The sequence below is a fragment of the Vipera ursinii genome, assembly GCF_947247035.1.
Source record: "Vipera ursinii genome assembly, chromosome: Z".
Lineage (NCBI taxonomy): Eukaryota > Metazoa > Chordata > Lepidosauria > Squamata > Viperidae > Vipera > Vipera ursinii.
Genome location: NC_139517.1, coordinates 9,609,106 through 9,629,217, shown reverse-complemented (window position 1 = coordinate 9,629,217; position 20,112 = coordinate 9,609,106). Strand labels below are relative to the sequence as shown.

At 41.1% G+C, this 20,112-nt stretch overlaps 2 protein-coding genes across 2 annotated transcripts in view; one reads left to right on the top strand and one right to left on the bottom strand.

The window, feature by feature from the left end:
- ADCY4 (adenylate cyclase 4) overlaps positions 1–2,685 on the top strand; it is a gene marked incomplete at its 5' end in the record, with an annotated part of 51,826 nt that extends 49,141 nt beyond the window's left edge. Inside the window, one exon of the mRNA XM_083377377.1 lies at positions 1,538–2,685. Coding sequence (XP_083233503.1) covers positions 1,538–1,690 — 153 coding nt within the window. The 3' untranslated portion in view covers positions 1,691–2,685. The remainder of the gene's footprint in view (positions 1–1,537) is intronic.
- A 3,457-nt stretch (positions 2,686–6,142) lies between these two features.
- Positions 6,143–17,328, bottom strand: LTB4R (leukotriene B4 receptor). Its single transcript, XM_083377750.1, has 2 exons — positions 16,843–17,328; positions 6,143–7,948 (listed from the first exon to the last, which is right to left on the bottom strand). The coding sequence occupies exon 2, from the start codon at positions 7,913–7,915 to the stop codon at positions 6,836–6,838; it is 1,080 nt and encodes a 359-aa protein (XP_083233876.1). The 5' UTR covers positions 7,916–7,948; positions 16,843–17,328; the 3' UTR covers positions 6,143–6,835.
- Between the last annotated feature and the right edge of the window lie 2,784 nt (positions 17,329–20,112).

Sequence of the window (20,112 nt, the reverse complement as noted above, 5' to 3'; positions counted from 1 at the left end):
CGCAGCTAACAACAACAAATTGAAATGCATTAATATTATTATTAGTACTAATTTTACCAGTACATCTAGCACCTCCCAGTTCAATGCTTCTCCTTTGCTTTTTCATTTTCAACTCTAATTTAAACCAACAGCAATATATTTAATCTTTCTGTGTGTCTTTAGTTGTCTGTGAAATCACAGTACAGACCTAATCAAGAGGAGCAAAATCTCCAGAGGTATATTATTAAGTTCAGGAGATGTTTTTCCATTTTCATCCTATCTTTAGCAACTGTGCTGTTGAAATTTAGGAGGGTGGGATCAGAAGAGTTCTAGGGACTGCAGAAAGAGGAAGCAACTATTTCACTTATGGCTCTCGGTCTAATAATTACTTACGCCATTCTACCCCACCAAAATAAATCAATTTAATTTCTACATTAGTTTTACTTGCTTAATCTGGTTGAAACCAACCTGACCAAGAGAGCAGATAGCTTGCTGAGCCCACTTTCATTTTTCTATTGAGGCACTACATTTGAAAGTCTATGGAGATTCTCAGTCATCTGGGTCATGATTGTCCCAAACATGCTTTTTTCCAAAAGGTAACTAAACTTTCTTGTGGGTTTTTTTTTGTTGTTGTCTCATCCAAGAAGCAAAATGTTTTCAAAGGGGAAAAAAAATCACAAGAAAATCTTTGGGACTTCAGTTTACACTTTTTACATCTTCTTGGGCCAAATAAAATCCAAACTATCTTCTCCCATTAATAAAAAGCTATGCCATTCATTTGGGAAAGGTATAGTAATAAATAAGTTAAAATTGGTGAATGAAAGAAGACAAAAATAGCTGTAGCTGTATCTGAAAAGGTTAAATCATGGCAACTGGACCAAAGTTTATTAAACGGAAACATTTCATTAGTCATCCAAGTAACTTCTTCAGTCAAAATGAAAAATTTAAATTAGGCAGAGAGTCATTGGGATATACTAATTTTTTCCATACCAACTGTTGGGGTTTCTACCCAAAATAGCAATAGCTGATCGGCGCTTCTTTTGGAGCCTGGTGCTGATCCTGGCACTTCCGCTGAGCCCTGACAGCCCTGCAACTCCAGCCATCTCTTGGTCAGGCTTGTGTGGTGCTGCCACCGGTTCAGCTCATTCCCCTCCCCCGTTACCACTTTTCTAGGATGGTCGCGTACCACCAGCCAGGTACCAATGTATCACAGATGGTACCCGTACCACTGGTTGAAAAGCCCTGACTTAGACTTATATACTGCTTCACAGTGCATTACAGCCCTCTCTAAGCAGCTTACAGAATCAGCATATTGCCCCCAACAATCTGGGTCCTCATTTTATTCACCTCGGAAGGTTGGAAAGCTTCGTAAACCTTGAGCTGGTAAGAACTGAACTGCTGAACTGCTGGCAGCTGGCAGTCAGCCAAAGTAGCCTGTAGTACTGCATTCTAACCACTGCGCCACCACAGTTCATGCATTCCAAATGTAAACGAAGACTCAATCGTCTAGCTGTAGCTATATCGACCATCTTTACATTCTCCTTCTTTCTTCTTCTAGGTCACAGAAGAGACAGCTAAAGCTTTGGAGACATTAGGCTACACTTGCTCCCTTCGTGGGGTTATCAAGGTCAAAGGCAAAGGTGAACTAAGAACTTACTTTGTCTGTACAGAAACAGCTCGTTCTTGCTCCCAAGCACCGATGTTGAGCTAAACTTGTGGAATGAAACTGAGACTCATGAGGGTTGGAATTCTCAGTGAATTCCTCCTGGTATTTGGGGGGGGCGCACCAAGTGGCTTTTAACAGACCTTTCTGGTTCTGTCAGAAGAAGCACTTACCATGAGAATTGGGAGAAACAGAGCCAAAGGAGGTCCCATTTCATCGTGTATGAGAAAACCTCTAGCTCCGTCACCACAGCAAACCCTTATTTAATTGTAACTGCAAGTGAGCAGAAGTGATCCACTAAGAACATTTGGAGATCTTCTTGAGAAGACAAGTTAGAACTTTCTCCTGATCCGAAGAAAGAAAGCTGCAATTCTTCAGTCAACTTGGATCCTCCTTTGAGGATCTTCAGTGTTTTATATGTTTACTAATCTCCAGTGCTTGATGATGACTTGTTCACAACCTTCTTTCAATCTGGTCTGTACTGATATTACCACAACCAGAAGACTTTTAAGCTCAAACAAAATTGAGGATTGGCTTCATAGAGCATCTGAAGATGGAGAGCAAGAGATTGATGATGTTATGGGTTGTGCTGATATTTCTCAACAGGCAGGACACATTTAGAGTTAAGATAATTGGAGAATGAGGGCAGTAGAGAAGTCATTGTATTGGTATTATTGGGGTGTTTTCTAGTTGCATAGAGCTGGTTGAGTATTGACTCAAATATATCTGATGGAAGAAGATTAAGTTGGCAACAGAAATTGCTACCATTTCCTGCCATTCTTTCTAGGTCAACTTCCTGCTTGGTGACCCAGCAACACTTCTTTCTTTTGTGGTTTGTGTGTTTTGCAATGCTGGCATATGTTTGCCTGGCCAAGTTTAAAAGCAGGTTCATGTGGTTAAAGGAGCTGAACAACTAAGGGGATCTCCTCACTACCTTTCTTTCTTTCTTTCTTTCTTTCTTTCTTTCTTTCTTTCTTTCTTTCTTTCTTTCTTTCTTTCTTTCTTTCTTTCTTTCTCTCTCTCTCTCTCTCTCTCTCTCTCTCTCTCTTCTTTCTTTCTTTCTTTCTTTCTTTCTTTCTTTCTTTCTTTCCTCCCCCTGCCTCCTCCTCCTCCTCCTCCTCCTCCTCCTCCTCCTCCTCCTCCTCCTTTCTCTCTGTCTCTCTCTTTTCAGTCACTTCACTCATTGAACTCAATGTAAATGTGTTTTAAACAATTGCAGCATAACTTTACAAAAAAGATGAGCTTATGGCATGGAGATTTAATTTCTCCACTGTGGTTTTAAAGCAGGAATGGAAAATCCATGACCTTCCAGAGGCTAATCTACAACTTCCAGCATTCCTTAGCTAATGATGAAAGGAAAATCTGGGAGAAGCATTGTCAGACAGTTGAAGGGTGCGACATTCAATACTTCCTACCTTTCTTCCCTTAAAGTACTGTATTTAATAAGTTAAGTCCATTCTGAGGATAAAAAACCTGTTCCTGTCACATTGCTAAGTTCATGATTTGCTTTGGTGTTGCCCTGAATACTTAGGTAGTAGCGTCTCCCTGAAATCTCCTTAACTGAGATTTCCAGTAATTTACAATGAGTAAATGCAAAATCTTAGTTGAAATATATTGTAAGGTTTCCAGGAAATGTGTCATCCAGTGTATTTTGGTGATGTAAAAGCAGGCCTTGCCAGAAGAAATGTCTCACTATTCTAGTTCTGTGTGCCTCTCTCTCTCTCTCTCTCTAACTCTCTCTCTCTCTCTCTCTCTCTCTCTCTGTGTGTGTGTGTGTGTGTGTGTGTGTAAGAAGACTCCCCTTTACAACCAAAGCTGGCATATTTAAATTGTTGGAAAAATAAACAGTGTTATCTATTTTATTTGTACATCTTAAGTCACCAAGGACTTATTTGGTTGGTTTTGTGTTGCCACTTTTCTTGTTAACATTTACAGGGCTGCAGACCTTTATCCTTGGAATTGCGATTCTTGGCCAGTTTTTTTTTAAATCATTTATTGGAGGGAGTATAAAACCTTTGTTTTACCAGAAAAAGAAAAAAAGAACCCTTAAATGCTGTCTTAAAGTGATACAAATGAGTTTTACGAGAACCTGAAGAGTGCCAAATGCAGTATTTTATTTATTTAGAAAATTTATATAGCTGCCTACTCTCTCACGGTGACTTTAGGCAGCTTACAAGCAATAAAAATACAGTATAGAAAATAAAAATAAAACAACCCTCTCCCACCCACTACTCACCTACCCCCAGCCTTAACACACAGTCAAATGAGCCATCTGATGGGCTCCTTCGCAGTCTGGGTTCCCTAGGCCTGCTTGCAAAAGCAAGTCTTCAGGGGCTTACAAAGAGTACCAAATTGGGGTGAGGCAGTCTAATTTCTGAAGGGATGAGATTCCAAAGAGAGGGAGCCATCATGGAGAAGGCCCTTCTTCTGTGTCCCACCAGATGTACCTCCTTAAGGGACCGGACCCACAACATTCCTTGCCTCCCTGCTCTAGCATGTCAGGTGGATGTGAGCAGCAAGAGATGGTTCCTCAGATAACCTGTCTCTAGCCCTTTAAAGGTAATGCATCCAGAAGCAAATTGGCAATCAATGCAGCTCCCACTGGAGGGGTGACACGTGTGCACACTGAGTTCTGCACAAAACCATGCGGGCCGCTGCATTTTGATTCCTGAAAAACTGCTCTGCATTCAATATATCCGTCCAGTATATGCAGCCTTTGCGTGAATCTCAACTGTTCCACTCAGTCATCTAGCAAAAAAAAAGGGACTCCTGGCCATTTGTTTTGCCAAGAGTATACTTTACTGAAAGTATAATTGTTACAGAAGTAGCGTAAACTGAATGTGAGGTTTTCCTGTGCAAACAACACCAAGCAAAGTTCCTTCTCTCTCCCACCCCCCCCGCCCCGCGCCCCTCCACCGGCCATCCCCGGGTTATCTGCAAATGTCCAATCAGGTGCTTGTATATTGTTTAGGAAACAGGTTCCCAGCTCTGCATATCCTTAGTTGACTTTGGCTGGCTGAAGCTTCTCACATGGCTCAGCTGTCCCCCTCCGCTTCTTCCTTACGTTTCAATTCTCTCCCTCCCCTCCTCTCCTGATGCTAATGTCAGGCTGTCAGCTCATGAAGTTTGGATAGGTGAGATGCAGCCATGACAGAATCTCTGCTTCCTTCTTGTAAAAAAAATTAATTCTGCCGTGCCAGACTTCAAATGTTCCTTCTGAGAATCTCTTCAAGATTACTACAACAGAATAACTCACCTGCTGATGGAGTTAATCAAAGGATTTCTATGAATGTGCATAACTCACATAAAAATCTGGGAGCTGACAAAAATATTTCCCTTCCCCCCCCTCCTTTCAGAATCTGCAAATAGTGCAGAAACAAATGTCAAATTTCCAAAGGGCCTCCTGTGTTCATTTAGAGAGGAAAAATAAATATTTCTTAGCTTTGATAAAATTGCAATGTGCTGTATGCAAACTTGAGGGCTGTGCAGGGTTGGAAAATAATTGAGCCCAACATTTCTGTTGCTAAATGAGACAGTTCTTAAGTGAATTTTGCTCCATTTTATGACCTTCCTTGCCACAGCTGTTAAGGGAATCACTGCAGTTGTTAGGAATACAGTAGTTAAGTGATTTCCACATTGAGTTTGCTTGTCAAAAGGCCGCAAAACATGATCATATGACCCCGGGTTGTTGTAACTGTCATAAATATGAATCAGTTGCCAAGTATCTGAATTTTGGTCACAAGACTATGAGGATGCTGCAATGGTTGTAAGTGTAAAAAATGGTCATAAGGCACTTTTTTCAGTACCATTGGAACTTTGAACAGTCACTAAGCGAACTGTTGTAAGTTGAGGACTACCTGTAATTTGAAAAATATGTTTTCCGGTGCACAGGAAGGGAAAGATAGGCCCTAACTGCAGCTCTTCAATGCAGCTGTGTCTTGTCCCATGCAGATGTCATGTGATCTTGGGGAATGACACGGCTGCTTTCAAGAATTCCATTTCAGTATCTCTGTATTCTGAAGTACCTTTGTGGAATCAAAACACTATCCAATCCCAAAAGCATCATTGGCTCCCCTGAAGGACTAAGTGGGCTGACTATTTTTATTCAGGGAGTCAGGGCTGTCCCAAAGTTTACTGCTAAGCAAAGAACAAGATGGCAGACTAAGCTAGTAAGTTGCATCATGTTTTAGGGTTGTTTATGAGACAGGATTCCCTCCACCCCTCTCTGAGGACATGAAAGGTAGTCCTCTACTTACAACCATTCCTTTAGCAACCATTTGAAATTACAAAAGTACTGAAATTCTGGTCCCAATTGTGGTTGTAAGTTTACCAGTAATTTAGGAAGTGGTAGGAGAGTAGATCTAGTGGCCTTAACTAATCTGTTCAGCAATGTTTTGGTTTCCTGCCTTTCCGCTTCAAAAATTTCAATTACTCTTAAGCAAACCTTCTTTTATTCATAGTCACAACAAGGAAACAAAAGGTTTGTATATGGAAGTCCACCATAAGATCCTGCTGCAGTGTTGCACAGTGAATGCATAGCAAATTTCAAATGTATGTGAATGTATAGGAGATGAAAAATGGGAGGGTCTCAAGAAGGAATATCAACAGCAAACAAAGCATTAAGCAGATTTTTCTTCTCTCAAGAGAGTTGCAAACCGATGTATAAAATCAGGGAGGGAAGCATTCCACAAAAGTTGTGTCAATTGACTTGAGAATGGAAAAAAAGAGGAAACCGAGGATTTCTGTTTGTTTAAAAGTGAAACTGGATGAACCCTTCTCTGATTTTCAATGTATATATGTGAGAATTAGGGTAGAGACAGACTGTATGCAAGCTTGGTGTTTCATGGTCTCTAAAGGTTAACACTAAACGAACCCAAAGTCATTGATTCATCTTTTCACATCTTCAGAGAGGTTTTCACAGTACCTGCAGCAATCCTTGGGAATGCTTCCTAAGCATAATATTAAATTGTCTGTATGACGACAGGTTAAAAAAAAAAACAAACCCTTGATATTTAGTCCCTGAAATTCCAAAAACTGCAGAATGAAACAAATAAGAAATGAAACAGCCTATCTCGTACAAAATATCATTGAAGAAGATATAGGAAAAAGCAAGAGAGATCATTTCTGTAGCACTTCAGAAGACCTTTAAAAAGCTGACAAGAGAAATATGAATGTCCACTCTTGTGTGTAGCTTCAGGTTGATGAGAGCAGCTTCGATCTTTTTCCACTTTCTTGAACTGAACTACTCTCTGTAGGGCTAATAGACATCGTTAACGACTCAGGTTTCCCATTATTTAAGGGTTCTGTCTTGGCATCCCGGTCCCGGACGGTGCCATGTTTTACGCTAGAGATCTCTGAGGCTGTTCCTTCAAAGAGTTTGGCCATGAAACCAATACCAGATGATCGGATTAAGGAGCCCCCACTGAAAGTGTAAAGGATAGGGTTGACACTGCTACTGAAGAAGGCAAGGGCCACCAAAATGGGCCTAGCCATCTTCCCTGCTTTTTTAACCTTTGACGAGCCACTCCACAGACCAACCACATCTAAAAGGTTGACGATATGGTAAGGAAGCCAGAAAAGAGCAAAGGTGATCACAATGAGGCTAATGAGTCGGCTGGTCCGGCGTTTCTGACGGAAACGGGTCTCCTTGAGTCGTTGACTAATCATCCCGTAGCTGTAGACAACAATAGCAAAAGGCAGCAGAAATCCAGTGATGGTTTCAAAGAGGTTGTGGAAGACCAGCTCCTTCTCTTCTTGGTGGCACAATATGCAGTAAGCTGTGCCATTATGAGTAACCACTTTCCGGTAGAGGAGGGAAGGCGCAGCTAAAAAAAGACTTGCCACCCAAATCGCCATAACCAAAAGCCGGATGGTGCGCCTAGTACGGATTTTCTGTGAGATGAAGGGTTTGGAAATAGCCAGGCAGCGGTCAAGGCTCATGAGGGAAATGAGGTAAACACTGGCATACATGCTGACCCCACAGATGTAATAGCAGATTTGGCAGATGGCCTGACCCATTTCCCATTTCTTGACACTTAAGAATCGCAGGAATAGGGGGGCTGTGAGGAGTACTGCCAGGTCAGCGATGGCTAAATGAAGAATGAGGAGGCAGGTGACTGTCCGCTTCCGAACCCAGCAGATGGCCGTCCACACCACTAAGGCATTGCCAGGGAATCCCAAGATGAAGGCAAGTGACAGCACCCCTATGCCTATTGATGCGCCTGCCAGAGGCTTGGAAGATGTAGCATTTTGGTTTTCGATACAACTAACCATGGTCCTGTTAGAGGTCAAAAAGTAGAGTAGGCACTGTGGAAAAAGAAGAGAAGCAGAAAACATTGTTAGAATCCTACGTGCTGCTCTTTTCTTTCGTCTTAAAAGCCTTATAGTTCTTAGCTTGTCAACAACTGACTGTAAATCAGTCCTCTACAATGATAATTTTTGGGCTTCCTATCCAAGAACATTCGAAAGAGGCCTGTGTTGGGAATATTGCCATCTGGCCTAATGAAGTGTGTCAAGACTTAACTAGAGGAAGAAATGGGAAAAGTAACAAAACTATCTCAGCCCCAAAATTTACCGTATTTTCCAGCGTATAAGAAGACTGGGCGTATAAGATGACCCCCGACTTTTGAGAAGATTTTCATGGGTTAAAAAGTAGTTTTCCCTATGTGGTGCTCCTCAGGTGCCTTAGAGTTAACAATGCTCAAAATTGTTCTAGCTGAGAATTTTAATTTTCACACATCTGGAGAATGCCAAGCTAGGGAAAGACTGATTTAACCAAAATGTTTTGATTCTCAGCATCTTAGGCAAAAAGAGACAATGACGCTTTTAGCTGTTTGGATATACAGAGTCTTGATGTTTAACATTCATTGTTTGCTTCTGATCTTTCTAAATAAACCTAGCCTATTTTTACTTGAGCACAGCTTAGCAAGCCATTAAACTGTGACCTTATTTTTATTTTATAAATGTCCTCAGTAGCAGAATCTTCTAGATATGTCCAGCTCTCTCCAGTTGACTGACATACAAAAAAGATGCATTTCTAGTATGTTGTGAGCTTTAGCACACTTGTAGTTATGAGGCAATGTAGGAATACAGTACTATTGACTTGACTGGCTCATGTAGATTTTATTTGCATATTTATTAACTTATTAATAATACTTATTAATAACACTTATTAATGATAACACTCTTTGGTAGTCCCAAAGGTGCTTTTTCCAAAAGGCTTGCTTGGTTTTTTTTTTCTTGTTTTTTTTTTCCTTTGAAAATGTTTTCACTTCTCATCCAAGCAAGCTTCTTTAGTTGAACTAAGAAGCTTCTTGGATGAGAAGCAAAATGTTTGCACAGAAAAAAAACAAAACCACCAAGAAAGTTCAGTTGCCTTTTGGAAAAAAACACAACCATGACCTGCATGACTGAGAATCTCCACAGGCATTCTCTTTGGTATGATTGTGCCTGTCTAGACAAAGTGAACAAACTGCTTCTGCCAGACATAAGTAGGAAGTCAGGGCTGCTTCTCAATTAGGTGAAGGTTTATCAAGAGCTTTTGACCTCGAGATTGCTCTGCCTCACCTAAGCCTCGTGTCCTCTCGCCTTGGCGCCCCCTTCTACTTCAGCCACACGCGCTGGCTGTTTCGGCCAGGAGCGACGAGCATTGTGGCCCAACACTTCGGGAAGGCACCAGGTCTGAAAGAAGGTGGTTCTTTCCATAGGTTAGTTAATGAACAGGGTGGCGGAGTGGGGGGAGAAGAAACGGGCTCAGCCCTGCACCGCAAGTTTAAGATTCACACACACACCCTCCCCAAGGCCCCCTTCTACTTCATGGTGGAGGGGCGACCCCGGGCTGCTGAAGCCCCAGTGTCAGCTTTCCGCTGTGGTCTGCCTGTCGTAATTCCTGAGCTGCGCCTTCCCGGGCGGGTGATGCTGTAGGTCTGCCACGGCACCACACCCTGAAGTCAAACTCCCAGGGTCAGGTGAAGCTTAGCTCTGCACGAACATGTCAGGTCGGCCTCCACCTGGCTTCCCGCGCTCCCTTGAGCTCTTGTGCTCACGGAGCGCTAGTGGCTCGTCACACGCTTAACTCCCGCTCCCTTCCAAAAAAAAAAGGGCTGCTGCCCTAGGATGCCGGTAAGCTGGAGCCTCAGCCTCAGTTGGGCTGGTCGGTTTATTTATGAGGAGGCTGTCTTTTGCCATTCTCGAGCGCTGGATTTGTCCGTTTCCACTAACGTCTCTGCTCTCAAGGATTGATTTACTATTTTCCAGCGTATAAGTCGACTGGGCGTATAAGACAACCCCCGACTTTTGAGAAGATTTTCATGCATTAAAAAGTCATCTTATATGCTGGAAAATACGGTAGGTCTCTTCTTGTGCCCAATTATAGTGCGCTGTTTGTCCACCAACATTAAACTTGTATTTGAATGTGGTGGAGCTTCTATGATTTTTCCCCCTGAAACTTCAAGGATAGCTTGTGTAAGGGTGAAGGGTCAGGGCCAACTCCAAGTATAATGAGCTCCTGAGACAGGCCTATCAAACCTAAGATGAAAAAATCTGGATGACCACTAATTGGTGAAGAGAGACAATAATTTATCCTTACCAGTATCTAATGGCTATCTGGGCATTTGCAGTTCAGATCTGCAAATTGAGTAAATATTGAGTAAATATAATTTGTTGTGGTTCATATCTGAGGGAACACCTGCTGCCGGCATCAAGCTCCCTTTGTCCCGTGCGCTCCCACAGGGAGGGCCTTCTCAGGATACCGCCGGTTAGGGAATGCCGGCGGGTTATTCCCAGGGGAAGAGCATTCTCTGTGGGCGCGCCGGCCTATGGAACCAGCTCCCCATGGAACTTAGGACTGCCCCCGACCTTCGCTCATTCCGCAGGGACCTGAAAACTTGTCTCTTTGAGCTGTCTGGCCCAGGCTGAGGGGTTTTAATTTTTATTAGGCTTTAGTTTTAAATTTCAGGGACTTTATTTAATTAATTGTTTTAATCTGATTTTAATTTTTGTATGTTTGTTTTAATCTTCCCTGTACACCGCCCTGAGTCCTCCGGGAATAGGGCGGTATATAAATTTAATAAAATAAATAAATAAATAAATATCTCTTCTTGATAGGTTTTATAGGATTACCAGATCCTGGGGACAGATTCCTGTGCCAAGGGTTAGCATGTTAACTTCCCACAATATTCTAGACAGAGATTTCATTAAAGGAAGTTAAAATTGACTGAGTGCTCAATATTGCCCAGAAGACCTCATTGGGAAAAGAAAATTAAAAATAAAAAGAAGGTTTGGGAAGCTAAAAGCAATTTCTAAATTTACTCCTGGGCAAAGGGAGATTGGATGCTGAGATATTTGTGGGATAAATGTCACAGTGGGTATAAACATCTACTCTTACTGATTATTCGGGAGTTACAAGTATCCAAGTTTGTAACCTGGTTTAAATGAACGTATCTTAAAGTAAAGAGCCTTGGTGGAGCAGTGGGCTGATGCCTCCTTAAGTAACACCAGCTGCCTGCAATTAGTGCAGGTTCGCGTCCCACCAGGCTCAAGGTTGACTCAGCCTTCCATCCTTCCGAGGTAGGTAAAATGAGGACCCAGATTGTTGGGGGCAATTAAGCTGACTTTGTAATAATGCCGCTTGGGGTGTGTGTGAAAGCCCTAACAAGCAGGCATATACATAGAATGAAGGCTACTGCCAAGCTTGTAAGCCGCCCTGAGTCTTCGGAGAAGGGCGGGATATAAATGTAATAAAAATAAAATAAATAAATAAATAAATAAATAAAAATATTCTTTAAGAAATCGCCTGTGCTATTTCGATTGTGTTTGCAGCAGCATGAACAGTAGTCTCGAGGTCCAGGTTCATCTTTCCACAATAAATTACATCCAAACAGTGAGAGCTACATTTTCATTAACAGACTTATCCCGGGAGAATTTATTTATTTTTGTATTTATGTCCTGCCTTCATTATTTTTGTAAAGCTACTAGATGAAATATGATGTAAATGTAACCACCTAGTGGACAATCACCTGAATATGAGCCAACTGTGTGCAGCAGCCACCAAAAAAGCCAATGCAATCCTAGGCTGCATTAACAGAGGGATAGAATTAAGATCACATTAAGTTCTAGTACCACTTTACAAAGTCTTAATAAGGTCGCACTTGGAATACTACATCCAGTTCTGGTCACTGTATTATAAAAAAAGATGTTTAGACTCTAGAAAGAGTGCAGAGAAGAACAACAAAGATGATTAGGGGGCTAGAGGCTAAAACATATGAAGGACGGTTGCAGGAATTGGGTTTGTTCCGTGTAATGAAAAGAACTAGGGCAGACATGAGAGCAGTGCTTCTTTATTTGAGGGGCTCCTACAAAGATAAGGTGCTTTTCCAAAGCACCAAAAGGCAAGACAAGAAAAAATGGATGGAAACTAACCAAGGGGAGAAGCAACCTAGAACTAAGGAGAAAATTCCTAACGGTGAGAGCAAACAACCAATGGAATAGCTTGCCTTCAGATGTTATGGATGCTCCATCACTGGAGGCTTTCTAAAAGAGACTGGACAACCATTTGTCTGAAATGGTCTAGGGTCTCCTGCTTGAGCAGGGGGTTGGATTAGAAGACCTCAAAGGTCCCTACCAACTCTATTATTCCATATTCTATGTTCATTTTCAATTAAACAAAAGATGAGGCCTTTATTTATATTTTATTTCTTTCATAATTATTGCATTGCATTTTTATTGTTTTATTTTGTTGTACACTACCCACAGTCAGTCAGAATTGAGTAAATTGAAGAAATTGAGGGTAGTGCTGGAAAAAAAAAGTGACTTTACAATCAGTCCGTGCACTTACGGCATCCTCGAATAATCAAAATTCAAGTGCTTGGAAACCAGCATGTATTTACAAAGTTTGCAGCCTCCTGGAATCATGTGATTGCCCTTTGCAGCCTTGCCAGAGGCTTCTGACAAGTAAAATCAAACTGGGCTGACTCCAGAAAAAAAAGGTTGTAAAAACAGCAGCAACTCACTTAATGACTGCACCGCTTAGTGACGGAAGTTCCAATCTCAGTTGTGATCACAAGTTGAGGACTATTTATAGTTCTCTTGACAGCAAAATGGTGGTATGCTCTTCACATCTGGTAGGGTGTCCCCATCCCACCATTCCAGGCTATTGTCCCAGCTTCAGTACTGCATGCTGAATATTACAGAATTGTTTTACTCAGCACTTTTAATTCAACTGGTTTTGATCTTCTTGTATGATACTGCAATCTGTTTTTGTTCTTTGTTTCCATCAAACCCTATCAGAAGATTCTCCCTATGAGTAGGCTTCACACCCAAGTTGAAGTTTATAGTGTAAATGATAAACAGTGGCTCCCAACTTCTGTGTGAGCTAAAAGTACACAAACCTCTAGTTCTTCTATGCTGGTGGAGCAATTTCCTTTGCAGTTGTTACACAAATAGTGGGGCAACAATTTAATGATGTGGAAATAATGGGAAGTAGACTTTGGATATGAAATTGCTGCTTAGAGTGACTGTCTTTCTTTCTTTCTTTCTTTCTTTCTTTCTTTCTTTCTTTCTTTCTTTCTTTCTTTCTTTCTTTCTTTCTTTCTTTCTTTCTTTCTTTCTTTCTTTCTTTCTTTCTTTCTTTCTTTCTTTCTTTCTTTCTTTCTTTCTTTCTTTCTTTCTTTCTTTCTTTCTCCCATCCCTCCCTCCCTCCCTTTCCTCTCTCTCTCTCTCTCTCTCTCCCCCTTCCTTAATATGAAAGCAGGTAAAACCAAGTGGAAGGAAATGTTATGGTTTTGTGATTTCCAGAAAAAAAGATGATGCATCCTTTCCCTGCAGTCAAGGTTAGAGTAACAGGAACTGCATTTTTAGGGCATGTAAAACCTTGGGTTTGCACCTTATTGTGGTTTAATGTTGATGGAACAGATTGTTCTCCAGTTGCATAACCCAGTGATAAGCAACAACTCATCTGCATACATCCATCTGGACAACTACTTGTGAATGGAATTGGGCCTCTTTGTTGGCAACCAATGGAGTCCAAAATCCTCATAGGTAATGTGAGAATAACCTTCATTGGTCCGCTGCCAGAAACTTTGGTACCCCTATGCTTGTTTGCTTAGATCATGCAGGCTGGACAATTCTGGAAATTGAAGTCTACTCATCTTAAAGTTGTTGATGTGGCTAAATATAGGCTTAGATTATCTTAATTAGATAAAATTGGAATGGTGGCATAATGCTGACATTTAGTGTAACTTTTTTTTTTAACGGAAATGTCTCTGAGGCCTCAAGAACACAAAGAAAAGCTCTACTCTGCTGTTTATTTAGGAATGTGCTCACTTATCCAGAAAAATAAAGGGTAAAAAAAAATATTTTGAAAGACCAGGAACCAGTGACAGAAAACTAGTTACCCCCATTTGGTATGATTGCTGTTTTGGAACGGCATCCACAGAGTAGTTTTCATCACTGCAGTTGACCAAGTAAGAATCTTTTTGGGAAAACGAAATTTGAACCTAAACTTTGAATGTGAGTTGGGTGACCCACCAGATGAAACTGCTGGAATGCAAATGCTCAGTTTTGATGGCCTATGTTTCTCCACAATTACTTTTGTACAGAGCAAGGAAAGGCATTATTTGAGTTACTTCAACTTCCTGACAGTTGGGTGTCTTGTATTTTCACAACCTTTATTTGCTTCCATGAGCATAAGCAGAAGCTTACGACATATTTCTAAGGCATTTGTGGCTTCTCAGTACCCCTCCCCAAACCATTGGTAGGACTCAATTGCTGAAAACTTAGAATATAGAATAATAGAGCTGGAAGGGACCTTGGGGTTCTTCTAGTCCAACCCCTAATCAAGCAAGAGACCCTATACCAGACATGTCAAGCACAAGGCCCGGGGGCTGGATGCAGCCCGCAAAGTGGTTTCATGCGGCCCGCGAAGCCATCCTGGAAACAGTGAGGGAACAGCCTCCACTGCCTTGGCCCTGGCCCAGAGACCCTCCTTCTGCCAGAGACCCTCAGATCTGTCCCACTCCTGCCCAGGCCCCCATAGGCACCCTTGATGCGAACGATGTAGAGCAGGCCATGCCCACCCAGTAGGCCATAAGCACTCTAGCCACGCCCACCCAGTAGGCCACACCCACCCCGGCCACACCCACCCGGCCCCCTGAGGGCAACCGCAATGCTGATGCGGCCCTCAGTGAAAGTGAGTTTGACACCCCTGCCCTATACCATTTCAGACAATTGATTGTCCAGTCTCTTCTTGAAAACCTCCAGTGAAAGAGCGCCCACAACTTCTGAAGTCAAACTATTCCAAAATAGGGCCTATGTATGGACACATAGTCATTGTCCATCATGCAGAAAAGATGATATTAGAAAGAAATAACCCCCAAGCCAAGAAAACATATTCCGCGATTTAGTAGTATACAGATAGTCCTCAACTTACAACAGTTCATTTAGGGACCATTTGAAGTTACAACGGCACTGAAAAAAGGAACTTAAGACTGATTTCCACACTTATAATCATTTTAGCATCCCCATGATCAAAATTCAGATGCTTGGCAACAGACTTATATTTATGACGGTTGCAGTGTCCTGGTGACATGTGGTCACCTTTTGTGACCTTCTGACAAGCAAAGTCAATGGGGAACCCAGATTCACTTAACAACCGTGTTACTAATCTAAGAACTGCAGTGATTCACTTAACAACTGTGGCAAAAAGGGCATTTTTGTTGTTGTTAGTTGCGAAGTCGTGTCCGACCCATCGCGACCCTATGGACAATGTTCCTCCAGGCTTTCCTGTCCTCTACCATCTTCTGGAGTCCACTACCATCTTCTGGAGTCCATTTAAGCTCAAAAAAGGGCATAAAATGGGACAAAACATACTTAACAAATGTTTCACTTGGCAACAGAAATGTTTAGCTCAATTGTGGCCGTAAGTCAAGGACCACCTGCCCATCATGTACATCACTTTACTTTTTCCCTGCTTAAGGTTGAAGGCTGCAAAGCCTGTTGTTGTTATTATTATTATTATTATTATTATTATTATTATTATTATTATTATTATTATTATTATTATTATTATTATTATTATTATTACAAAAGACAGATTGTAGAATGAAGAGGAGGAATAGATTACAATAGCAATAACAATCTCTGTTGCTTAACAGTGGCAAATTCTGTACTTTGTGTTTCAATCTCTGGAACAGAATCTGTGCCAGCTAGTGTCAAGAATGTTAGGAGGACAAAATTAAATTTTTGGCTGATCTGTGAAAAGAAAATATCTCTTCTAAGATTATGGTTTTTGGAATCTGCAGACTCCTTATCTAAAATCAACTAGAGAATATAGTGTGTCCTTTTGGAGACCAATTTCTCTCCCATGCCCATTTAGGCAGATTAAACAAATTATCCCCACAAAGAAAGCCAAATGATTATTGAATCAGAACAAAAATATCTTCTCTGGGAGAGCAGAAAGATCACTTTTGCCAACTGCCTTATTTTGAAATTCGCCAACATTTTTGTATGCAAAGAAAGCACTACATTTTCCAGCAAATTGGAAGAAGCTTTCTAACTGACAACTTCTCAAAGACGGAGATCCCCCAGGAAAAAAAATACAGAGAAAAAAATCTCTTTACATTCAATCCCTAACAAATATTCTTTCTCATCCTTTGTACACTGGGGATGTAACTAATATGCTCTTTTACCTATCAAACAAAACAACAAAACAAAACAAATACAAGCATAGCTGAAGTCACTGGCTGAGTGCATTGTGAAGTTATAAGGTCAAATAAATCAGAATCGACCATTTTTTCCTCTCCAAATCTCAGCTCTAGGAATGTGGCCAAGGAAATGTGGAAGCAAGGAAAATGGCAGTGGATAAAACAGATCAAACCTTCCCTCACTGTGTAATTCATGTAGACTTTCACTATGCTTATTTGCCTCATAAAATTGTCATGGGGTCAAATGAGAGAAGCCACAGACCTTTGTGGGAAACTGGGAAGAAGGATAGGCTGTAAACACTACCATGATTTATTCACAACCCAACACTCCTCTTGAGGAGCACAATTCCTTGTCATCCCACACAGCTTCCAACAAGTCCTTGTTCAACTAAGCTTGGCTAAGAAGCCTTCTTCTTCTGGGGTTCCTTCTTGGTCTCCCAACCAGAAGTTCAGTGCACAATCCACCTCACACATATATTGAGTTGAGAACAACATGCTTACCCCTTCAGTTTTCTTTCACAGCTCTTGTTTCAAGCTCCTGCTTCTGTCTTGAGACCAGCCTCTCCCTTTTCGTCTTGTCCTTTGAGGAGGTTTTTTTTTTCTTCTTTCTTTGCTCAATCTCTTTTTTTGGTCATAGTACCTTCCACTAACTCAAAAAGGAAGTGATAGCAACTTTCAGAAAAGTTGGGTAAGAGATTTTTTTTTTTTTAAAAAAGTGTTGAGTTATTCTAAACACGGTCAGTTACTGGGATTGATTGGGTATGTTTCTCTGTGTGAGAGAGTGTGAATGCTTATGTGCATTGATGTTGCCTTCTTTTTTTGCCCTTTTTGGCTTCTGGATTTCATGAACTCATGCTGCCTGTTTCTTTTCCTCTTTGTTTCTATTTTTTTAAAAAAAAAAAACACCTTAACAGAGTGTACAAATGTGCAAATACATATCCATATATGCTCACTTCCCTCTTTAAAAAGTACATCAACAGTACTCTACTTTCATGGAGAAAGTCTCTAGGAATCAAAAACAGATGATCAATCAATCACTTGCTCTGTGCTTGCTTTATTAATATGGTTCATCGCATAGTCAGCCAGATGTTAAGACTGGTTTTCGCATTTTTATCCACCTATTGAGTCCTTTTCAAGGACCTGGAATAGGCAGATGTGGATGTTGGATGGTGTAAGAGGTATCCTTGCAAGATGTAAGCTGTTCCAAGTAAAAGCTGCCTTTTGCAATTGACTGATGGTGAAATTGTCAATGCTGATGGTGTTTAAGTGGTCCTCTTCTTGTAGGGATTGATCTTTAATAACAGATAGTTGTTTCTTTGTTCTCTATCTTGATTTGTTCTCAATATTTGTGACAGGCAAACACCTTTTCTTCCAGTAGTTCTGCAGCCATGGGCCCTGGTTGCTAAGTCCTGTAGCTCATTTTTCACCAGATGTTCTGGAACTCCAATTCCTAGCATGAACCTTGTTGACCCAAACCAGTGTGGGATTCTATGGGCTTTATGCTTCACCATATTTTTTTGTCTGACACCTTTGATAAGACCTGTCCAGTATAGTTGAACCTCTGGCATAGCAATCATCTTTTTCAGATTACAAAAGCCCCACAATCACATCAAGGTAGTGCCTCACTACTCCTTCTCCTTCTCCTTTACAGTGGAAGGGAGAAGCAAGCACATCCATTGTTTCCACCAATGTAGTTTGAGAAATTTGGAAACAATTATATTATCTATAAACTTGACTCTAGAAGTGTAGTCATGAACAGGTGATGGACTCTGTGTCTTTTTCTTTTTCTTTCTTTCTTTGAAGGATAATAATAATAATAATAATAATAGTAACAGGAGGTTAGACTAGAAGACCTCCAAGGTCCCTTCCAACTCTGTTATTCTGAGAGAAGCCTGAATGGCAGAGAACTTGGCTGTGCAATTGACCAAGATGTATACTAGCAGAGACAAAGAGAACTACAGAAATCATATGCCGTCCCCTCTGAAGAGCTGCAAGGCCCAGGATTTCTCATACAGAAGAAAGAGGAAGGGACAGGTGGTAGGAGAGATTATGCAAAGCAATAAGCATGGACATTGATGCTAGGGACAGTGATAGCCAGTACATTAGTGGGATTTACAGGTGTAAAATATATGTCAGTAAATTGAAATGCATTTATTAAATTTATATGCTGCCCATCTCATTCTCTCGATGGCTTACCATTAAAATAATAAATATAAACATATTAAAAACTTTAGGTACAAAGATAAGAAACAAAAGGCAAGATCAGAATGGGGTTGACCAAGAATGTTGGGCTGATGGGGACTAGAAGATGAGATTTTTTCTGAAGCATCCCTTGCTCTGTGGAACATCCTACCTTCAGAAATTAGAATGGCTTAAACCCTATTAGCTTCCTTTAAAGCTTTTAAGACCTGGCTGCACTCCTGAGTCTGGGGTGCTACATGCACTAGAGGCCCCGACTCCTGGCTGTATTTTAACAAGCCAGATGTCTTTCTTTGTATATATTCAAGTTAGATGTTTAAAATTCTTTAGAATTTTGATATTTTAATGTTTTTATTGATTTAAGGTTCTAACTGCAATATATGTTTCTTAATTGTGAGCTACCCTTTTGGCTGGGTGGCTATAGAAATCAAATCTAATCAGTCAATCAATCAATTAAAAACAATCAATCTTCCCTGTTTAGTCCACAAACTTCAAGACAAACAACAGAATAACAGGGTTGGAAGGGATCTTGGAAATCCTCTCAAGCAGGAAGCCCTATACCATTTCAGACAAGTAGTTGCCCTTTCTCTTCTTAACTTAACTCACAACTTCTGCAGACAAGTCATTCCATGGATTAATTTTTCTAACTGTCACAAAATTTCTTCTTAATTCTAGGTTGGCTCTGTCTCTGATTAGTTTCCGTTCATTGCTTCTTGTCCTGCCTTGATAGAACCAGGTTTTAATAGCCTTTCAGAAGGCCAAAAGGGTGAGGGCAAGTGTGAAGTGTGATTTTTAGAATTAAAAGCTAATCCTTTCCTTCCATGGTGCATTGTGTAGCATTTACGGAATGAAGGAGTGATCTCTTACAAGTTTGCACTTGGTTTTTCCAAAGGGATGCCAGGACAGATTCTGACGTTTACAGGATGATTGAGTTTGTGAAGTGTGGATGATATGGTTTTTTTAACCTGAAGGAACTGTTTAACATATCTGAAAGGCAAAGTGTTAACTCTTGATTTTTTTTTTTGGCTTATAAATCCTGCTTGTCTACAGAGAGATTTCTCTTTTTGCCATACTTCCCACCCCAATATATTTACATTTTTCTCTCTCTCACTCTCAAATATCTACTTTTTATTTATAAAATTTACTGGCCATCTATCTTACCATAGGATTATTCTGGGCGGTTTACAGATACTAATGAGCTAAAACATAAAATGTTAAAAGCAAACATTAAAACCAAAGACACGTGGGGAGGGCTGGGGTAGAGTGGAGGGGGGGAGATGGGATCTGTTATTAATCAACCACCTCCAATGTACTGCTCCCCCACTGGAGCCACAAGCTGACTGGCAAAGCCACGTCTTTAGGTTCTTATAAAAAGAGGGTTGGGGCCGATCTCACATCGGGGAAAGGGGGGAGATTCCAGAGGGCAGGAGCCACAGCACAGAAGGCCCTCCTCCTGGAATAATCAGGAGGAATAATCAGACTGACAGGACCCACAGCATGCTTTCTCTGCTGGCACGAATGCTATGGACCAGTCCCAGTGGGAAGAGATGGTCCCTCAAGTAACCTGGACCC